Source organism: Berghia stephanieae, chromosome 5 (genome assembly GCF_034508935.2).
Source record: "Berghia stephanieae isolate SIO BIC M18660-M18661 chromosome 5, UCSD_Bste_1.3, whole genome shotgun sequence".
NCBI classification, from domain to species: Eukaryota; Metazoa; Mollusca; class Gastropoda; order Nudibranchia; family Aeolidiidae; genus Berghia; species Berghia stephanieae.
In genome coordinates, this window is record NC_088364.1 from 13,866,512 (window position 1) to 13,886,511 (window position 20,000).

Consider the following 20,000-nt stretch of genomic DNA (forward strand, 5'->3'; position numbering starts at 1 on the left):
ATTATTATTATTATCATTATTATTATTATTATTATTATTATTATTATTATTATTATTATTATTATTATTATTATCATTCTCATTATTATTATTATTATTATTTATTATTATTATCATCATCATTCATCTATTATTATTATTATTATTATTTATTATTATTATTATATTATTATTATTTATTATTTATTATTCATTATTATTATATATTATTATTATTATTATTTTATTATTATTATTATTATTATTATTATTATTATTATTATTATTATCATTATTATTATTATTATTATTATTATTATTATTATTATTATTATTATTCATTATTATTATTATTATTATTATTATTATTATTATTATTATTATTATTATTATTATTAATTATTTTATATATTATTGATTTATATTCTGTTCAACGTTGTACAGTTTTCAGATGGACTTATTTGATATTTGCCACACTTGTTTTGATTTGCTCTCACTCGTACATAACACACACACACACACACACACACACACACACACACACACATACACACACATAACTTAACATCGTTTTCAAGTGAAATCGATTTACTATTTATTTACTCACTCAATCCTAGAGATGTTTTGCTACTTTTCAACATTGGAAAAATATGTAATAAAAACGAGCATGTACATAGATAGTTTTATTCAACTACCATTAACATGTAAAAATTAAGAACATTAGCTTTGTTACTACGCCTATGATTTGTCTCAGAAGAATGTAATAAATAAGCATGGGGTAAAATTAACCCCGGGTATACTACGGATATATTCGTTGTTAGGTTTGTTTTTGTTTGTTTTTAAGGGTTTTATGGCGCTTGCAACACATTTAGGTTATATCAGCGCCAGTAAAAAGGAAGAAAATGAAATAGTAAAAAGTTCTAGAATTACAATTAAAGCACCCAAGAGAAAGGAAGACAAAGGGGAACTGGGAACAAATAGGGATCAGATGCAGATTCCAAGAGCAAACCATCAATGTACTTAGTTTGAGATCACCTATAAGTCTCATCCGGACACAAGCACAAAATCCAACAAAGAGGAGTACACTCAAATGCTTACAGTATACAATTAAAATAACAAACATAATAATACATAACAGAGAGATGATTTACAAGGAAAAAAATATCATCTCCCAAAACAATAACTATGCATTTGACTGTTTCCCTCCCAGCTAGGACTCAGGCCAGGGCTAGGAAAAAACCAAGTAATCTCATTCCGAGACAAAGACAGAAAGCAAATTGGAAAACAGATAAAGGGGGATAGAAGACACAGTAAGTGCCTCCCTGCCCACTATGGGAGGCCAGGATCCCCACCCAGTTCGTTGTTAGGGTTGAGTCAGTTAAACCTAGACGTTTACCACAACGGAGATTCCGATAGCTCAATTGGTGCGGAAGGTCCTGGGTTCCAGCCTCGCTCGGCGCATAGTTGAGTCCTTGAAAAAGGCTCTCTATTCACATTCTTTCACCGTGCTCATGTGTAAAATGAATACTTGGCGGTTAACAGCGGTGTCTTTGTCCTAAGAAATAAATGTAATATCGCTTAACAGGCGCCATGTCCCGTCCTACATGTTCAGTGTTGCTGTTGCACAAGGATCCCGGCTTGTAAGTTACAGATTAAAAAACCACGAAATAAAAATGTCCGACATTAATGTTAAAGGAGAGGTAAATATTTATAAATAAACTAGAACTATTGTTAACTATCCGTTTCATAATCAAAATATATGAAAATTGGACCAATTCTATAACAGGAACGAAATTAACGTCCCTCAGCTCTTTGTTATTGTTTTTAGACAGCCATGTTGGTGATTACTTCTCACAAAATTAAACGTTCAAGGTTACACATAATTTTTTTTTGTGTGATTGGAACGTTATATCCGTCTGGCGAGTGTTGTGAGTATTTTCCTAAACGCATCGCATCAATATGGCTTCCTTGAAGACAATAGCAATCGTGTCCCTAATGTGACAGCTAATTAGCATCACACAATTTCTGTGAATGTAACTAGTCCTTCAGAGAGTTAATAATAATAAATAATATTAATAAATAATAATAATAATAATAATAATAATAATAATAATAATAATAATAATAATAATAATAATAATAATAATAATAATAATAATAATAATAATATTTTATTGCATCCCAAAAAGGAATTTTTTTGTACAGACGTGTTATAATTGACACAATAAGATAAAAAATACAATGGAAATAGGATATATATATATATATATATATATATATATATATATATATATATATATATATATATATATATATATATAAATAGGAACAGCTCCATAACCAGAGCTGCGCTTTATAATATGAATAATTTCAACACTGTAAAATAGTTAAAACTGTCACTATAAATTGAAAATTGAAAAGATTGCAAAAGAAATAAATGAATGAGGTCACATAGTGGATCATAGGGTGACATAACTGTTGCAGTTGCAGGATGTATAGATAGTGTGAAGTTGACGTCACTCAGGTCTTTGTTATTGTTTTTGTTTTTTGCCATCAGCGTTTATGAGCACTTCTCACTAAACTGTATTAACCAGACTATAAACGTTGAAGTTTACACAGAGTTTTGTGTGTTGGTCCGTTATTCTTCCGGATGGCAATGTTGTGAGCTTCTTAGCCAAGCGCATACTATCTAAAGCCAGGTTCTAAAGATCACGTGACGTAAAGAGCGATGATGGATGATCTTTATTGAGGACCATTATATTGTATTTCGACCAGAATATAATAAGATGCTATCACTTTGAAATCAGTAGATCATTTTACACAAGGTATGTATTCAGTCCCCCGGAAGAGTAGTTTTACACTTTTAATGAGATAGGAACCAGTTGTTTCGACCAGAATATAATAAGATGCTATCAATTTGAAATCAGTAGATCATTTTACACAAGGTATGTATTCAGTCCCCGGAAGAGTAGTTTTACACTTTTAATGAGATAGGAACCAGTTGTTTCGACCAGAATATAATAAGATGCTATCAATTTGAAATCAGTAGATCATTTCACACAAGGTATGTATTCAGTCCCCGGAAGAGTAGTTTTACACTTTTAATGAGATAGGAACCAGTTGTTTTGACCAGAATATAAAATGCTATCACTTTGAAATCAAAATATCATTTTACACAGGGTAATATTCAGTCTCTCGGAAGAGTAGTTTTACACTATCAGTGAGATATGAACCAGTTGGGTTTGTTTTGACATCACGTTTTTCTTCCCTATTGATCCCAGCAAACGGTGATGGATATTGTCAAATGTGACCCACCGTATCGAAGCGGTATTATGTCGGGATCCACTCGGTAAGGTGAATTGAATTCATAGCCACAAATATCCAACTTGGTTTTAAATTCTGTACGTTACGCTGGAGTCCATATTTATAGACAATAAAGATCTATTATTATTATTATTATTATTATTATTATTATTATTATTATTATTATTATTATTATTATTATTATTATTATTATTATTATTATTATTATTATTATTATTATTATTATTATTATTATAAAGACTATTTCTTGCATTGCAAACACTTCTAAGCTCAATTTCTCATCATTCTATCTCGAAATTCACTTTTTGGGGTTTGAATCATCCCGACATAATACCGTTTTGAGACGGAGGGTCACAAATGATAGCACAAAAAGGACAGTCAACCAGGGACGGTCACCTTTGCCTGTCTAATCGAAATCTAGTACCATGTCTGTGGCCTGAAGAGGGAATAAATCGAGACGGGTTTAACATTTCAAAAAATTAAAATTGAGCTTTTATATAACTCAATATCAACTAAACGTGCTCAAAGCTCTTTACAAGGGGTCCATGTCAACAGCAACACTTGACAGTAGGACGGGACATGACGCCTGTTAGGCGATATTACATTTTTTTTTCGGACAGAGACAGTGCTGTTAACTACCAAGTACTCATTTTGCACCTGAATACGGTGAGAGAATGTGAGTAAAGAGCCTTTTCCAAGGACTCAACCATGCGCCGAGCGAGGCTCGAACCCAGGACTTTCCGATCCGAAAGCGAGTGTCATACCACAAGCCACACATAGCCGCACTATTTACTCATTGGCACTCGTTCACCCCGACTTCTTGCTCTTCTGAGACAATGACTATCAATCGATGTGCGCATAATATTTGCAAGTCCGATGGTCGGGCACCTTAATGGGCTTGATTTAACTCACTCAATCCTACAGATTTCTGCTACTTTTCAAAATGGGGAAAAAATGTAATAAAAATGAGCATGTACATAGATAGTTTTATTCAACTACCATTAACATGTAAAAATTAAAAACATTAGCTTTGATACTAGACCTATAATTTGTCCCAGAAAATTGTAAAAAAAAAAAAATAGGCATGGGGTGAAATTAACCCGGGTAAACTACGGATATAGTCGGTGTTAGGGTTGAGTGAGTTAACATCGTTGTAATGAATGGACAATATTTTGCGTCGGTTTGAGAGTACCTACATATTTCCATAACAACAAGGAGTCTATATTATATAACGATTTGTGTTATCAGACCTGCAAATTAGTACACGTCGGCACCGATTGATCAATGAATACGCCAATGAATAGCAGGTGACTAAAGAAATATATAAATAATAGATAGTGAAATATAATTTTTTTTGGAAAATCAAACCAAAAAAGAAAGAAAGAAACCAAAAATAAGATGGACGTCTAGTTAAGCAGCCCTATCTTTGTCCTTTTCGCCTTTTAGTATTTAAAACGACTAATCCTGGTTGTTTTTTGTTGTTGTTGTTTTGTTTTTTTTTTCTATTTCCACATTCCATCATTTTGATTCGTTCCTCTATGTATTCAATAAACTGGGCAGACCGGCTATTTTATAATATTATAGGAATTTAAAGCCGGTTTTTATTTTATGTAACTACCATAACTACACCAAAAAAAAACAAAAAAACAGCGACAACAACAAAAACAACGGCCACCACCGGAACAAGGAAAACAATAACAAGAACTACTGCTACAACTACAACGACCCGTGCCAATGTGCCAATCAGACAGACTTACAATAATATAGGTAAATAAGGCTGCTTCTCTACATATAAACAAGTCCTCTACGTTGTCAGACGGTATTCACAATGCTCTTGACGAGGGTGTACTCATTCTTCCAGCAATTCGTTTAACCTCTCTCTCTCTCTCTCTCTCTCTCTCTCTCTCTCTCTCTCTCTCTCTCTCTCTCTCTCTCTCTCTCTCTTTCTTTCTTTCTTTCTCTCTCTCTCTCTCTCTCTCTCTTTCTCTTCTCTCTCTTTCTGTCTATCTATCTATCCCTATCACTGTGTGTGCGAGTGTGTGTGTGTGTGGGGGTGTGTGTGTTTCTCTTTCTTAAATACACACACATAAACGCACACACACACAATTGTCTCATTTCCAACTCAACATATGGCCGTCAAATTATGTTTCTATTTATTTGTCTGCCTGTCTATATTCATGTTTTATTTCTATCCATCTGTCTTCCTGTAGACGTACTATACCTTCCGTCCATAGATATCAAAATCTAGATAGCCCATACACAGGAATTCATCCTACTGAAGGCACTTCATGTCTCGATTTCTTCCCCTTGCAGGCCACATGGTACATACTAGATTTCGATTTGACAGGGCAAAGAACCCTGGTTGAATCTCCACTTTACAATATCCACCTCCGTTCGTTCGCAGGTATTAGCAGTGGGAAGAAAAGTGTGATATCAAATAACCTAACTGGTTCCTATCTCATTGAAAGTGTAAAACTACTCTTCCAGGGGACTAAATACACATCTTGTGTAGAAGATCTTCTGATTTCAAAGTGATGACAGCATCTTATTTTCTGGTCAATATATATAATGGTCGCCAATAAAGATCATCCAATCACTCTTTTACGCGTAATTTTTAGAATCTTCCGTTCGCAGGTATTACCAAGAAAAGTGTGATGTAAAAAAACGGTTCCTATCTCATTGAAAGTGTAAAACTACTCTTCCAGGGGACTGAATACATACTTTGTGTAGAAGATCTTCTGATTTCAAAGTGATAGCAGCTTCTTATTTTCTGGTCAATATATATAATGGTCGCCAATAAAGATCATCCAGTCGCTCTTTTACGCGTAATCTTTAGAATCTTCCCATACATCCTGCTACTAAAACAGTTATGCTACCTTTTGTTTCACTATGCAACCTATCCATTTTTATCCCTCCGAAGGACTAGTTACATTCACACTTAGGAGTTTGGAACCAAAATAAAGGAGGTACGACGTCACGATTTTTTCCCTATTGACACCTGAGTCGAGTTTTGAAATTGATGTAAAGTGTCGTATCCAAAAAGACATAACGCCGGTTGCAGAATTTCCTATCATTGTCACCCATCTGGTCACTGGCCGTGCTCAACATCATTTTTTTCTTCTTTGACAACTCGAGGTATCATACAGTTCAGGCACCAACACAGAGAGATCGAATGAATTTAGGAAATTTTATTATTAAAACCTGCGGCTGGCTATTGACTTTAACAGAAACTAAATCATGGGTTCCGATACCGCAGGTTTAAATAATACAATTTCCTAAATTTATCCCATAGAGGGAATTTGTATCTAAGGTCTATTCCAAGGGAAGACTGGAATATCCCAGGCGTCAGCCGCAGTGCAGCGCCGCAAATTGAGCTAGGGCGAGGTGACTTGCTAGAAGGCCAACAGCGTAGCTGTGGGTGATCGACTCAGTACCTTCGGCGCTGCACTTGACAGCAATTCATTCGATCTCTCTCTCTCTCTCTCTCTCTCCTCTCTCTCTCTCTCTCTCTCTCTCTCTCTCTCTCTCTCTCCATCTCCCTCTTTCTCTTTCTTTCTCTCTCTCTCTCTCTCTCTCTCTCTCTCTCTCTCTCTCTCTCTCTCTCTCAGTGTGTGTGTGTGTGTGTGTGTGTGTGTGTGTGTGTGTGATCGTGTGGGTTAATGTCAAATCGATAACCATTTTAAAATAGCATTTTTATCAAACGAGTTCCGGTTCTTTTAATCTTTGTTGTTAATGATATTCAAGTTTTTGAGCGAATCCCTCTCATCGATTTGGGTAAAATTCTCTCCGCATTGCCATGTTAATTTATCATTAGCCTGACTAATTCCGTTTGAAATGTTTTATTCTGTGAGGGATGGGTGGAAGGTTAGGTGTTTGGATGGGTGGGTGGATGGATGGATGGATGGATGGATGGTTGGATGGATGGATTGATTATAGGATAGAGATGGGTGGTGGAAATAAGAGGAAGGACATATAGATGGATGGATGGATGGATTGATGGAAGGAAATACGGGGTGATGGATTGATGGATGTTTTTACTGATGAGATGATGGATGGATGGATGGATGGATGGTTGGATTGATTATATAGGATAGAGATGGGTGGTGAAAAAAGTGGAAGGACAGATAGATGGATGGATGTATTGATGGAAGGAAAGACGGGATGATGGATTGATGGATGAGTGAATGGATATATGGATGTTTTTATTGATGAGAGGATGGATGGATGCATGGATTGATTATAGGATAGAGATGGGTGGTGAAAATAAGAGGAAGGACATATAGATGGATGGATGGATGGATTGATGGAAGGAAAGACGGGATGGTGGATTGATGGATGAGTGAATGGATATATGGATGTTTTTATTGATGAGAGGATGGATGGATGCATGGATTGATTATAGGATAGACATGGGTGTTGAAAAAAAGTGGAAGGACAGATAGATGTATTGATTGAAGGAAAGACGGGATGATGGATTGATGGATGAGTGAATGGATAGATGTATGGGGTTTTTTTATTGATGAGAGGATGGATGGATGGATGGATTAATTAGACGACGTGAGCTCGTTAGTTGGCTTAGAATCATAAAATCGACATAATATTGTCTTTCTGACCCATCTTAGCTTTACACTTATACATCCACCAACTAGTGTCACTCTAACTCGGTTATAATAATACGGAATAATAAAAATGTTGCTGCTTGAAGCTCGAAGGAAATTATATCGATATTTGTTGAATTTTAAGTTTCAATTTATTAGACAAAGACAGATACTGTGGACGTTTCGGGTTTCCCCTTTATCAGCAAAACACGATGATAAAACACTAATGACGAATAGGATCATCCCATTGATACTTAGTGTTTCGTCATCGTGTTTTGTTGATAAAGGGAAAACCCGAAACGTACACAGTATATGTCTTCGTATAATAAATTGAAGCTTACAATTCAATACTCATCGTGATTTTTTTATAATAATACGCTAACTTAATCATTGACTCTCTCATTTGATCAGTGAGTGAGTTATTCTCTTTTGTTGACTGTCATAAGTTGTCCACTCACTCGCCGATTCACTCATTCACTCACTTACACGTTCACTCCCAATCACCGAGTCACTCTCTTATTTTAGATTTCTCATTCGTTTACTTACAATCAATGATCACACTTACTCACACACATGACCACTCACCAAGATGAGGCTAACAAACCACTAACCTATTAATCAAGCAATCGAAAGTGCCACACCTCTAGCTTGGTCCCAGATTTATTAACGGTTAACGCTGACTAATCATAGACTATAAAATCCCCCCCCCCCCCCCAACCCGAATCCTTCTTCGCCCCACCACCACCAACACCACCACCAACCAGGGTCGTCTGGGAGTTTTGCAAAAATTGCCGAAAAAGATCTTTGATAAATTTCTTGATTATGGCCGGGAAAAAGACAAATTTACATCCCAGGACCATCGCCTCTGTTGAAATATAAATTTGGGTAGAATTTGATATATAATTGTTCTACATCTTTGAGTAACCATCTTGACATACGAACAGCCTCCATCTGTCTTGTGGAATATAGGATGAATATTTTTAAAAATACATTTGATTTCTGTTAGTTTGTTAGTGAGACTATATGAGTGAATTTGGGAAATTAACTCCCAAAAATTCCAAAAATATATAATAGTTCATGCCAAACTGCTTTGAAATAAATGTAATTTTTTTCTTTTTGAGATTTAGCGTTTAAATGCCAAACTGGAAACCTTGCTCCTATATCCGTTTCCGCCTATATCCCCACCCTCTACTTATCGACTTATCGTATCGGTAGGTATTGACGAGGTACCGGTGGTGGCGATCAAATTCCCTTTGATGATCGATCCCGACTCCAGACGACATGATGAGGATAATTAGAGCTGTCATGGTCTTTTGGTTTTGACTTCAGCTCTGGTTTAAGATGAGAGGGAAAAGTAGAACTTATTAGGACGTAAATTTGATCGCCGGATGAGGGTATAAAGGGCGATTATAGGGGGGTGGGGGGGGGTGAAGAGGCATGGGGAAATGAGTCGGGGTAGTAGGGTTCAACAGCCGTGACGTCACTTCCCTCGTAATGACGCAGAATGACTTAGTAACGTGACATCAGACTATTGAATCCTATTATGACTGAACAGTAAACTGGTCGTCAAGAATTCTGAATGTATTTGCCACTTTATTCTCTCCCTTTATTGATTACAGACAATCAACCTTTTCTTTGTAATTTTGTGACATTATGACACTCGATTTCTGACCAGTATGTAGGTCGCTGGTTCTTGGGGATGGGGGAGGGGGGGGGGGGCATTGGGAAATGAGTCGGGGTAATTGTGACTAAACAGTAAACAGTTCGTCAATAATACTGAATGCATTTGCCACGTTATTCTCTCCCTTGGTTGATTACAGACAATAAGCCTTTTCTTTTCTAATTTTGTGATATTATGACGCTCGACTTCTTACCAGTATGTAGGTCGCTGGTTCTAGTCCCAGCCCTGCGCTGAATCCGTGGAAAAGACTCCTTATATTCATTTTCTCACCATACTCGGATACACAAATTGAGTACCTGGCCGGTAACAGTGACGCTTGTCTCGTTCACCACATTTAGGTAATGCTGTTTGCTTGGGGACCTTTGTAAAGCTCTTTGAACACATTAAGTGAATATTGTGCCATAAAAATCATCGTCGTCGTCGTCGTCGTCGTCATCATCATCGTCATCATCATCCTATCAAGTGTACAATGTTGAATGTTAAATAATGACAGCAAAAATTAAATGTTATTCAAATATTCCTTTCTCTGAAATCCATTTCCAGATATTCTTCCATTCAAGTCACCATGCAGTGGTTTTGTAGTCTGTGACAATTTGGAATCGCCACGTTCTCTTGGATAATCACATAACCGTCTCTAGTAAGATCATTTGACCTTGACCCCCGTCTCTTCCAGAAAAAGTAAGGAAAGTCATCCACTGGCAACAACCGACTGGTTCCCAAGAGGCTGAATCAAGGGGTCAAGGAAGGTCGAGGAAGGTCGAGTAAGGCGACGGGTCACGGGGTGACCTCGACCAGAAGGTCAGGGCCGTGACCTTGACCCCAATGCAGACTGTCCTGCAGAATATTATGGAATCTTCCTATGGTCCCATTACCGGGCCGGCTAGCTCTATGCCGATATCGGAGCCTGATATCCTTGAAAATGGAAAGGTGAGTACGAGTCTACCGTCTATGTAATGTTACATTCTCAAGGAATGACTTTAACCCTCTCCTTACCTACCATAGGAAAATCGTCACATTCGTTACGATACAATACAAACAACATTTTTTTATTCAAATTTCTTTTGTACATCATAAAATTTAAAGAAAATGGACATTGTTTTGTAGAGCATGTTTTGCTAAAAATTATTTATCGCAAGAACGTGCTGCCATTGTGTTTGAGTGATAAAAAATATATGTTGTGTTAGTTGGGTGTCAAGTTTTAGGGAAAATCCTGAAAATGGCTGGTAAGGAGAGAGTTAATTGAAATGGGTGGAATGACATAAAAAATTGCGTCCCAAGTAACATGGAAAAACCATCTCATTATTCGGGAAAGCCCACATGTCCATATTAGATGCCATACCCTCGAAAAACTCATTTTTGAAAATTTGGCCAGAAAACTCGTCCTTCAAATACCAATCGATTTCAATGACCCTCGTCTTGGCAAACACTCTCAAACCCGGGACTTCTCAAAGTCTTCAAAGAATTCCTAGATTTGAACGTTTTTTTTTTAACTGAGATCAATCGATATAATATAACAAAGGACGAATTTTCTGACCAACTTTTTAATGCGAGGTTTTCCAGATTCGGCAGTTAACTGGGAAATGTTTGGACAACCCATATCTTAATTATTCTAAACGTCCATTGACATCTACCAGTGAACAAAGCTCACGATTTCTACACGTCTTAAGTCACAACAATGAAATGCTGGTGTTGACTGCGTGAGTGAAATAAATATCATTCCATTCAGTTTGAGGCCAAGAAACTAGAGTAATCGGGTAGCAAGTACATTTCCTCAAGAGTGTCTTCCATTAGGTGTTGTTACAAAGTTGTCTAATGCCTCCTTTCATACATTTTCATCACGAGTAGCAATGTCTCAAAAGGAAAGATCTTTAGATCCTTGCTAAGAAGAAACATATCTGCAAACTGTCAAAGTTCATCTTTAACTCTTTACCAGTGCAGTGCAAGTTTACTCTAATTAAAGGTGAAATCATCAATTAAATACAAAGGATAGGCTCGGCCAGATTCGCATTGTTGTTACTGCTCTCTTGATAAAAAAAAAAACCCTGACAAGTATAAATATTATTCACGCCATGTAAATAAAAGAACTTATAATGTTTGATACCATCCGGTTTTGCATGAAAATGATGGGTGTAGACTGAAAAGGGCTAACATTGTTAGTTAACTAGATACCGGGAAGTTCGACTTAGTTATTCAATTGACCTAGTCTGACCCGAAGACAATGACTTTGATTGTTAGCAGAGAAATTTGTGAGTAAACATGGGGGGCTATTGGCGGTCACGACTGGTCATTGGAAGAACTCGGTACGGCATCCAATTATTCTTATTGAGAAATGGAGATTGGGGCGTGAAGGAGGATGCCGGGGAATTGAATGGGTTAAGGGGAAAGGAGGAGGAAAAGGAGGAGGAGGAGGAGGAGGAGGAGGAGGAGGAGGAATATAGGAGTCAGGCCGGCTAAGAAAAGGAAAATGGAAGAGGAGGAAGAAAGAGGAGTGTTGATATTGTTGTTGATGTTGCTGTTGTTGTTGTGGTGGTGGTGGTGGTGGTCGTGGTGGTGGTGGTGGTGGTGAAGAAGAAGAAGAAGAAGAAGAAGAAGAGAGGAGGGGAGGAGGAGGAGGAGGAGGAGGAGGAGGAGGAGGAGAGGAGGAGGAAGGACGAGAGAAGAGGAGGAGGAGGAGAAGAAGAAGCAGAAGAAGAAGAAGAAGAAGAAGAAGAAGAAGAAGAAGAAGAAGAAGATGATGATGATGATGATGATGATGATGATGATGATGATGATGATGATGATGATGATGATGAAGTGGAAGAGGAGGAGGTAATATGGGCTTAAGAGGCAGATGGTGAGGAGTTAGGTACAGGAGAGAGATGATGAGTATGCGAATATACCAGTCTAATAAACAGGCGGAGATAATGAGGGCAAACAATAAAAGCACATCATGAGATATTGTTTGAATACCATTAACTTACAGGAGTGGCCTTATTCAAATAATATATTATCGGTCTATAGAAGGGAGTGTGTTATTATGCTGATGCAGTATTGTTGGTTGTATTTGAACAGTATCATCGGATGGTTTGGTGGGTGGACGAATGAATAATAAATGAACAGATTGATGGAAGGTTCAATAAGCAGATGCTTGAATGGTAGGCTTTGTGTTCTTGTGGTATGACACTCGCTCTATGATCGGAAGGAGCTGGGTTCGAATCTCGCTTGGCGCATATTTGAATCCTTGGAAAAGTCTCTTTGTACACAATCTCTCACCTTACTCAGTACCTGGCCTTGAAGAACGGTTTCTGTGTCGGAAAAAAAATAATTGTAAAATGGTCTAACAGGCGCTATGTCTCGTTATACATGTTACATGTTGCTGCTGTTTGTCAGGGATCCTCTCTAAAGCGATTTGAGCACGTTTGATATATTGCTCTATATAAATATGCAATTGTGGCTAAGTAAGATGAAGGAATAATACTATCGAAGGATTTGCACCAGTTGGGTGATAGATGCAGTAATGTGGGTAGCAAACTAGTAATGATGATGATGATGATGATGATGATGATGATGATGATGATGTTGATAATAATAATAATAATAATAATAATAATAATAATAATAATAATAATAATAATAATAATAATAATAATAATAATAATAATAATAATAATAATGATAATAATAATAATAATAATGATGATGATAATAATAATAATAATAATATAATAATAATAATAATAATAATAATAATATAATAATAATAATAATATATATAAGATGTGATGAATGATGATGGATGATGAGATCATGATGATGATGATAATGAATGATGATGATGATGTAGATGAGTTGATGATGATGATGATGATATAATAGTAATTAATATATAATAGATTATAATAATAATAATAATAATAATAAATATAATAATATAAGAATAAAATAATAAGATATATTGTATAATATTAATAATAATAATAATAATAATAATAATAATAATAATAATAATAATAATAATAATAATAATATGCTTATATGGCGCCCATTAATCCACCGACAAGTGCTCTATGGCGCTTAACAAACGCTCAGACTATATAAACTACATAAAAATGTCATCCTTTTGATAATTGATTTAACTTCAAGTTTTTCGGCATGAAGAAACAGTCCGAATTTACGACAATGACAACGATCAACATGCGATCTGCCGTTCTCTGGAAATAAAAACATATTTTAAAATTTGGCCAGAAAATTCGTCCTTCAAATATCGATCGATTTAAATGACCCTCATCTTGGAAAAAAAAAAAAAAAACAACTCTTTTTGTGTTTGTTTGTTTTTTTTTTGGCCAAGATGAGGGTCATTTAAATCGATCGATATTTGAAGGACGAGTTTTCTGGCCAAATATTAAGATATGTGTTTTTCCAGAGTACGGCAGAGATCAGATCCCTGTATGCTGAAAAACATTGACAAAATGCCTTTCCAAAAAATTGCTTACATGAAGAGTCTAGGGGTTAAGCCGCGTGTTTTATTTAATTTAAAGTGCGAGAAAGGAGAAGTTGAGAGGATTGTGGGATTTCAGCGTCACGCTGAGGGGAATCCAGGCACATAATAATAATTTGAAGGCTGGTTTTCCAAAACTCGTTAAGTCGATTTTTCTACTTTTTTAGATTTTCCTTCCATGCGATAAATTGAAATGTATTTTATTTTAAGCATCAAACGGCACAAGATTTTCCCCAAGATTTGTGAAAATTTGAAGTTTAAATATGATAAAATAATAGATCGTATTAGATATTTTAGGGGAGATAATCCTCAATATCTCGAAATGGATAAAAGGGAGTTAGGGAGTTTTGGAAAACCACTCTTCAAATATAGAGTTTGACATGTCAAGGGTCATTATTATTAATTTAATTACATTTATTTTGATGTTGAATGTCGAAAGTCGTTTTTGTCATGATAGGTTATGATATCTTACGATCTTAGAGACGTGATTTTTGATTTATTTTATTTATTTTTTAACCAGTGAGTTTTGAATTTTCATAGATATCACATTAAAATAATATTATACGAAGTAGATATAATTCACAAGCCCCGGTCGGTTTCTTCCCCCATTTCCTCGTTATAGGAGGGACGTGATTTTTTATTTATTTTATCTATTTTTTGACCAGTAAGTTTTGAAATTTCTGAATCGAAACAGATATCACATTAAGATAATATTATACGAAGTAGATATAATTCACAAGCCACGGTTGGTTTGTGTTTGCTTTTTTTCTATTTCTTTGTTATTCAAGATTGGCACAAGATTCATTCACCCTTAACATCCCACAGACTTATAGTTATTGTTATTATTATGGTTATTGTTTTGTTTTATTGACATCTGGTGGACGGTTTAATCTAAGCTAGAAATCAGATTATGATATTATGATATTCTCTTTCTTCTTCTTCTTCTTCTTCTTCTTCTTCTTCTTCTTCTTCTTCTTCTTCTTCTTCTTCTTCTTCTTCTTCTTCTTCTTCTTTTTTCTCTATTCTTCTTCTTCTTCTTCTTCTTCTTTTCTTCTTCTTCTTCTTCTTCTTCTTCTTCTTCTTCTTCTTCTTCTTCTTCTTCTTCTTCTTCTTCTTTTTTCTCTATTCTTCTTCTTCTTCTTCTTCTTCTTCTTCTTCTTCTTCTTCTTCTTCTTCTTCTTCTTCTTCTTCTTCTTCTCTTCTTCTTCTTCTTCTTCTTCTTCTTCTTCTTCTTCTTCTTCTTCTTCTTCTTCTTCTTCTTCTTCTTCTTCTTCTTCTTCTTCTTCTTCTTCTTCTTCTGTTTCTTCTTCTTCTTCTTCTTCTTCTTCTTCTTCTTCTTCTTCTTCTTCTTCTTCTTCTTCTTCTTCTTCTTCTTCTTCTTCTTCTTCTTCTGCTGCTGCTGCTGCTGCTGCTGCTGCTGCTGCTGTCGACGTATTCGTCTTCGTCTCTTTGAATGGTGTTTTGATCCGCCCACACTTGATGAATTAATCTTTCGCTCCATCCATCGAACACAAAAGATTGAACTCGAGGTGATTTGATCCACCCACACTTGATGAATTAATCTTTCGTTCCATCCATCGAACATATAAGATTGATCTAGATAGTTTCTAAATCAGCCTCATGTTTTAAATTGAGAGAAAGGAGAAGTTGAGAAGAATGCGGGGTTTCAGTTTCAAGCTGAGAGGAATCCAGGCACATAATAAAATGAATGCTGCTTTTCCAAAACTCGAATTTTCTATTTTTTTGAGATTTTCCATCCACGCGATGAATTGAGATGTAGATTTTATTTTAAACGTCTAACGGCACAATATTTTCCCCAAGATTTGTGTGAATTTGAAGTTTAAATATGATAAAATAATAGATTGTATTAGACATTTTAGGGGAGATAATCTTCAATATTTCATTATTTGATAAAACGGAGTTAGGGAGTTTTGGAAAACCACTCTTCATACAGATTATTTGTTTCTGCTCCATTTCTACATTTGTACAAACTTTCCACGCCGTTCTAATTACTCTTCTGTCTACTAATGACATCGTAGTCGGTCTTGCTTTTTAGCTTTTAAGTTCAATTACTTTCTTAAGCCTTTCGATCAATTAATCAATTATATATTTGTATTTAGTCCAGCCACGCTCTTACAAAACATTTCTTTTCTCTTTAGGCCAGATCATTATCACCATATTCCTGGACAGATTACCATCAAGCTCAAAATGTCATCATCAAAACGATTTTTTTAAAAGCATGAAGTTACATATATAGCGCAATATCCTTTAAAATAAAGAACTGAACATGTGTGTATGAAAAGTGCCAGACAAAGTAAGAGAGAAAAATACAAGAAAAAAACCATCCCAAAAAATGAGTCGAGCTCGACTGGGCATCGAACCTCAAACCGGTCAGACGTGCTATCATTTCTTAACCGAGGGTACCCTTGTGAAGAATACAAGTAGTAAAATTGTCCCAACTATCGAGAGCCTCTGTTTTGTAATGGTAGCACGCCTGACCGGTAATCAGAAAGTCTGAGGATCGATCCCAAAGTCGAAGTCGACTGATTTTTTGGAATGGCTTTTTTTTCGTATCTTTCTTTCTTGCTTTGTCTGGTACTCTTCATACACACTTAATTGTTCATTTATTTATCTTACATCGGTGCCTGCTCCGTAATTTCTTAATTTAATATCCATTAAACGTGCTCAAAACACTTGACAAAGGGTCCCTGACCAACAGCAACAATACCACTAGCCGTTTTTTTTCTGTTGAATTTTTATTTTTCTCCCATTTTTCTCCTTTGCTTTTTTGTCTTTGTTATCTTTTGTTTTGTTGCTGTTGTCAGTTCTTTATCTTACACCGATGCCTGCTCCGTTATTTCTTAATATATCGATTGAACGTGCTCACAATGCTTGACAAAAGGTCCCTGACCAACAGCAACAATACCAAACACGATCTGCAACCTTAAGAACTCTGTGACATATAGAATAGAATAGAATAGAAGGTATCGACGTCGCTTGATTAGGCCACTGGCCTGTCGCCAAGTCTTTCCAGTCACTGAATGTCTTGTTCACAACTGATCTAATGCATTTCCCTACCTGATCTTGTGATCAGGGGCTAGCCTACACTACACTTTCTCTACTGATCTTTTGATCATAGCTATTTTGGGTGGGAGGCACTTCTACACTATGCACATAACTTTCCATCACAGCATCTAATCTATTCTTGAAAGCATTGACACTCGGCGCTTCAACATTTGCTGGCAATGCGTTCCAACGTTCAATTACTCTCTGTGTAAAAAAGTTCTGTCGAAGGGTGGTTTTAACCCTGGGTTTCAGAAGTTTATATGAGTGGCCCTGGTGACTGATTTTTTGTCTACTGTGAACAGCCTATCCTGAGTCGCGTACAAGCAATGTGTGAACTTATAGGTCTCAATCATATCACCTCTCAAACGCCGATAGACCATACTTGGCAGTCCTACTCTTTTCAGGCGCTGTTCATAACTCAATTCTTGAGTCCACTAACGACCTTTGTTGCTCGCCTAAGCACACTCTCTATAAGCTTCTTATCTTTTTCAAGGTAAGGTGCCCATACACAGTTTCCGAACTCCAAATGTGGTCGGACCAAAGCTGCAAACATTAACTTCATAGTGTCACAGTCAAGATAGTCAAAAGATCTCCTTATCGGTCCAAGCAGTCTATTAGCTTTGTTGACCTGCCTTTCCAAATGCTGTGAAAACTTGAGCTCTGGGTCCATATGAACTCCAAGATCTTTCTCCAATGTTGTCTCTTGTAAATCAATTATCTCCTCACTCCCATGTTTTCTCATTTTGTAGGTTGCTTTCTGGTTTTTGTTGCCTAAATGGAGCACTTTGCATTTGTCGGACGTCCCAGAAATCGGGAACCAACAACAAATCGTATTTATTCTGAAACTAATGAACAAATCGTTGTCAAATTTGTTTCAGTTCATTAAGAAATCATTAACATTTTTGTTGTTGTCACGTTTACTGATAACAGTTGAATCAGTCAGCAACGAAATGTCCTAACACACTTTGAGAGAACTTGATCGACACATCAATCAAAGTACTGAACACACAAAATGGTGGACATGTTGACATCCATCCATTACAGATGTGTGTATTTATTTTTTAATCGTTACAAATCTGTTAAGTCATTATTCGAGTTCTGGTTTGCGTTAAACAAAACTTGGATTATTTCTCTTTATTTTCGCAAACAGCCAGTGCTTAGCTGTGCTGTCTTGTTTCTTCGTAAACTATTTTGTTACAGGTTTCAAACTCCCGGGACACCCTGCATTATTGTTGTAGGGCGGATTCATCTAAATCTATCAACATAATAATACTATTACTAGTTTCACTTTAAAGTGTACTGGCTAAATTATTATAAAAGCATTTGAAAATGTAAATCAAAATTAGTCTTAATCGATGAATCAAATGTGTTTTTGTTTGGTTGGTTTTTATTGTTTATCTTCTGTTTTATTTATTTATTTTGTTTAAATTGAGATTTTATATAGCGCAATATTCACTAAACGTACTCAAAACGCTTTAGAGGGGGTCCAACAGCAACACTTAAAATGTAGGACGCCGAGGCATGACGCCTGTTAGGCAATATCACATTTTTTTCGGACAGAGACAACACTGTTAACGGCCAGGTCTGAGGTTCGATCCTCAGTCGAGGCCGACTGATTTTTGGGATTTTTTTCTAATATTTTTCTTTCTTGCTTTGTCTGGCACCTTTCATACACACTTGTTCAGGTCTTTATCATACTGAGTATTAATTTTGTCCATGATTATATTCTCCAAGATTGGTTTCGCTTTACTTGCCAATATTATATCTTGTTTTCATATAGCACCATGTCCCAGTAGCCTCTTGAATGGTTTATTTTCCTAGGAAAAATGATGGATATAATAATAATAATAATAATAATAATAATAATAATAATAATAATAATAATAATAATAATAATAATAATAATAATAATAATAATAATAATAATAATAATGCTGAAAACTTATATAGCGCTATAACTCCGAGACACCAGACTCTAAGCGCTTAAATTACAAATTACTTTGGCTGAAACATACTCATTTACACACACAAGCACACACACATACACACACACACACATACACACACACACAACACAACACACAACACAAACCAAACCTATCTTGCTTCTCATACCATCTTCTAAAATCGAAACAAATATGTTTTAAGCGAACGTTTAAAAATAGACAAAGATATCTTGCTTAAGAAAAGCTTAATAGTTTGAATTTATTCTCGAGTTTGTTTTAGATCTGCTTATTAATAATATGTGGCTCTCCGACTTCGCCCAGTATTACGCGGGCGTTAACCAGATGAAACACACAATTGATACTATGTGCTTGTTTTAAAAAAAAAAAAAACCCTCATAACGTCCGCCAGCGGATATAATGGACCAACACGCAAAACAATGTGTGGCCTTAGACGTTTATGGTCTTGACTTACTTGACTCATGCCTCTTGGCTCCTGGCGGAGTATAGGGCCTCAATCAACAGCACTCTCAAACATACAGTGATCGTTCAAGGTTACACAAAGTTGTGTGTGTTGATATGCTATATCCGGCTGGCGGATGTTATGAGTTTGTTTTTTTTTAAATTTTGTTTAGTTTTGTTTGTTTTTTTTGTTTTGTTTTTTTGTTTTTTTTTTGTTTTTGTTTTTTTTTTTTTTGGGGGGGGGGGGGGGGTTTGTGTTTTTTGTGTGTGTGGTTTTTTTTTTTTTTTGTTTTATTTTTTTTTGGGGGGGGGTTGTTGCTGTTTGTTTTGGGATTTTTTATTTTGTTTTGCAAAGCATCAATATCATGGTTTCATTTCACAGTAATATGTTTTAAAAGCCTCTCGAGTAGTTAGTTCCTTTCCCTGTTAAAAGTTAATAATTTGGAAACAACAAGTTGATAGATTTCTTA

General features: G+C 35.8%; 1 protein-coding gene across 7 annotated transcripts in view; it reads left to right on the forward strand.

The window, feature by feature from the left end:
* Positions 1-20,000, forward strand: part of LOC144972444 (G protein-activated inward rectifier potassium channel 3-like) — a 335,160-nt gene that overhangs the window by 184,007 nt on the left and 131,153 nt on the right. For all 7 annotated transcript variants that reach the window (XM_078913620.1, XM_078913625.1, XM_078913622.1 and 4 more), the window contains one exon: positions 10,126-10,509. In XM_078913620.1, the coding sequence (XP_078769746.1) occupies positions 10,405-10,509 (105 nt within the window). In that variant the 5' untranslated portion in view covers positions 10,126-10,404. The remainder of the gene's footprint in view (positions 1-10,125; positions 10,510-20,000) is intronic.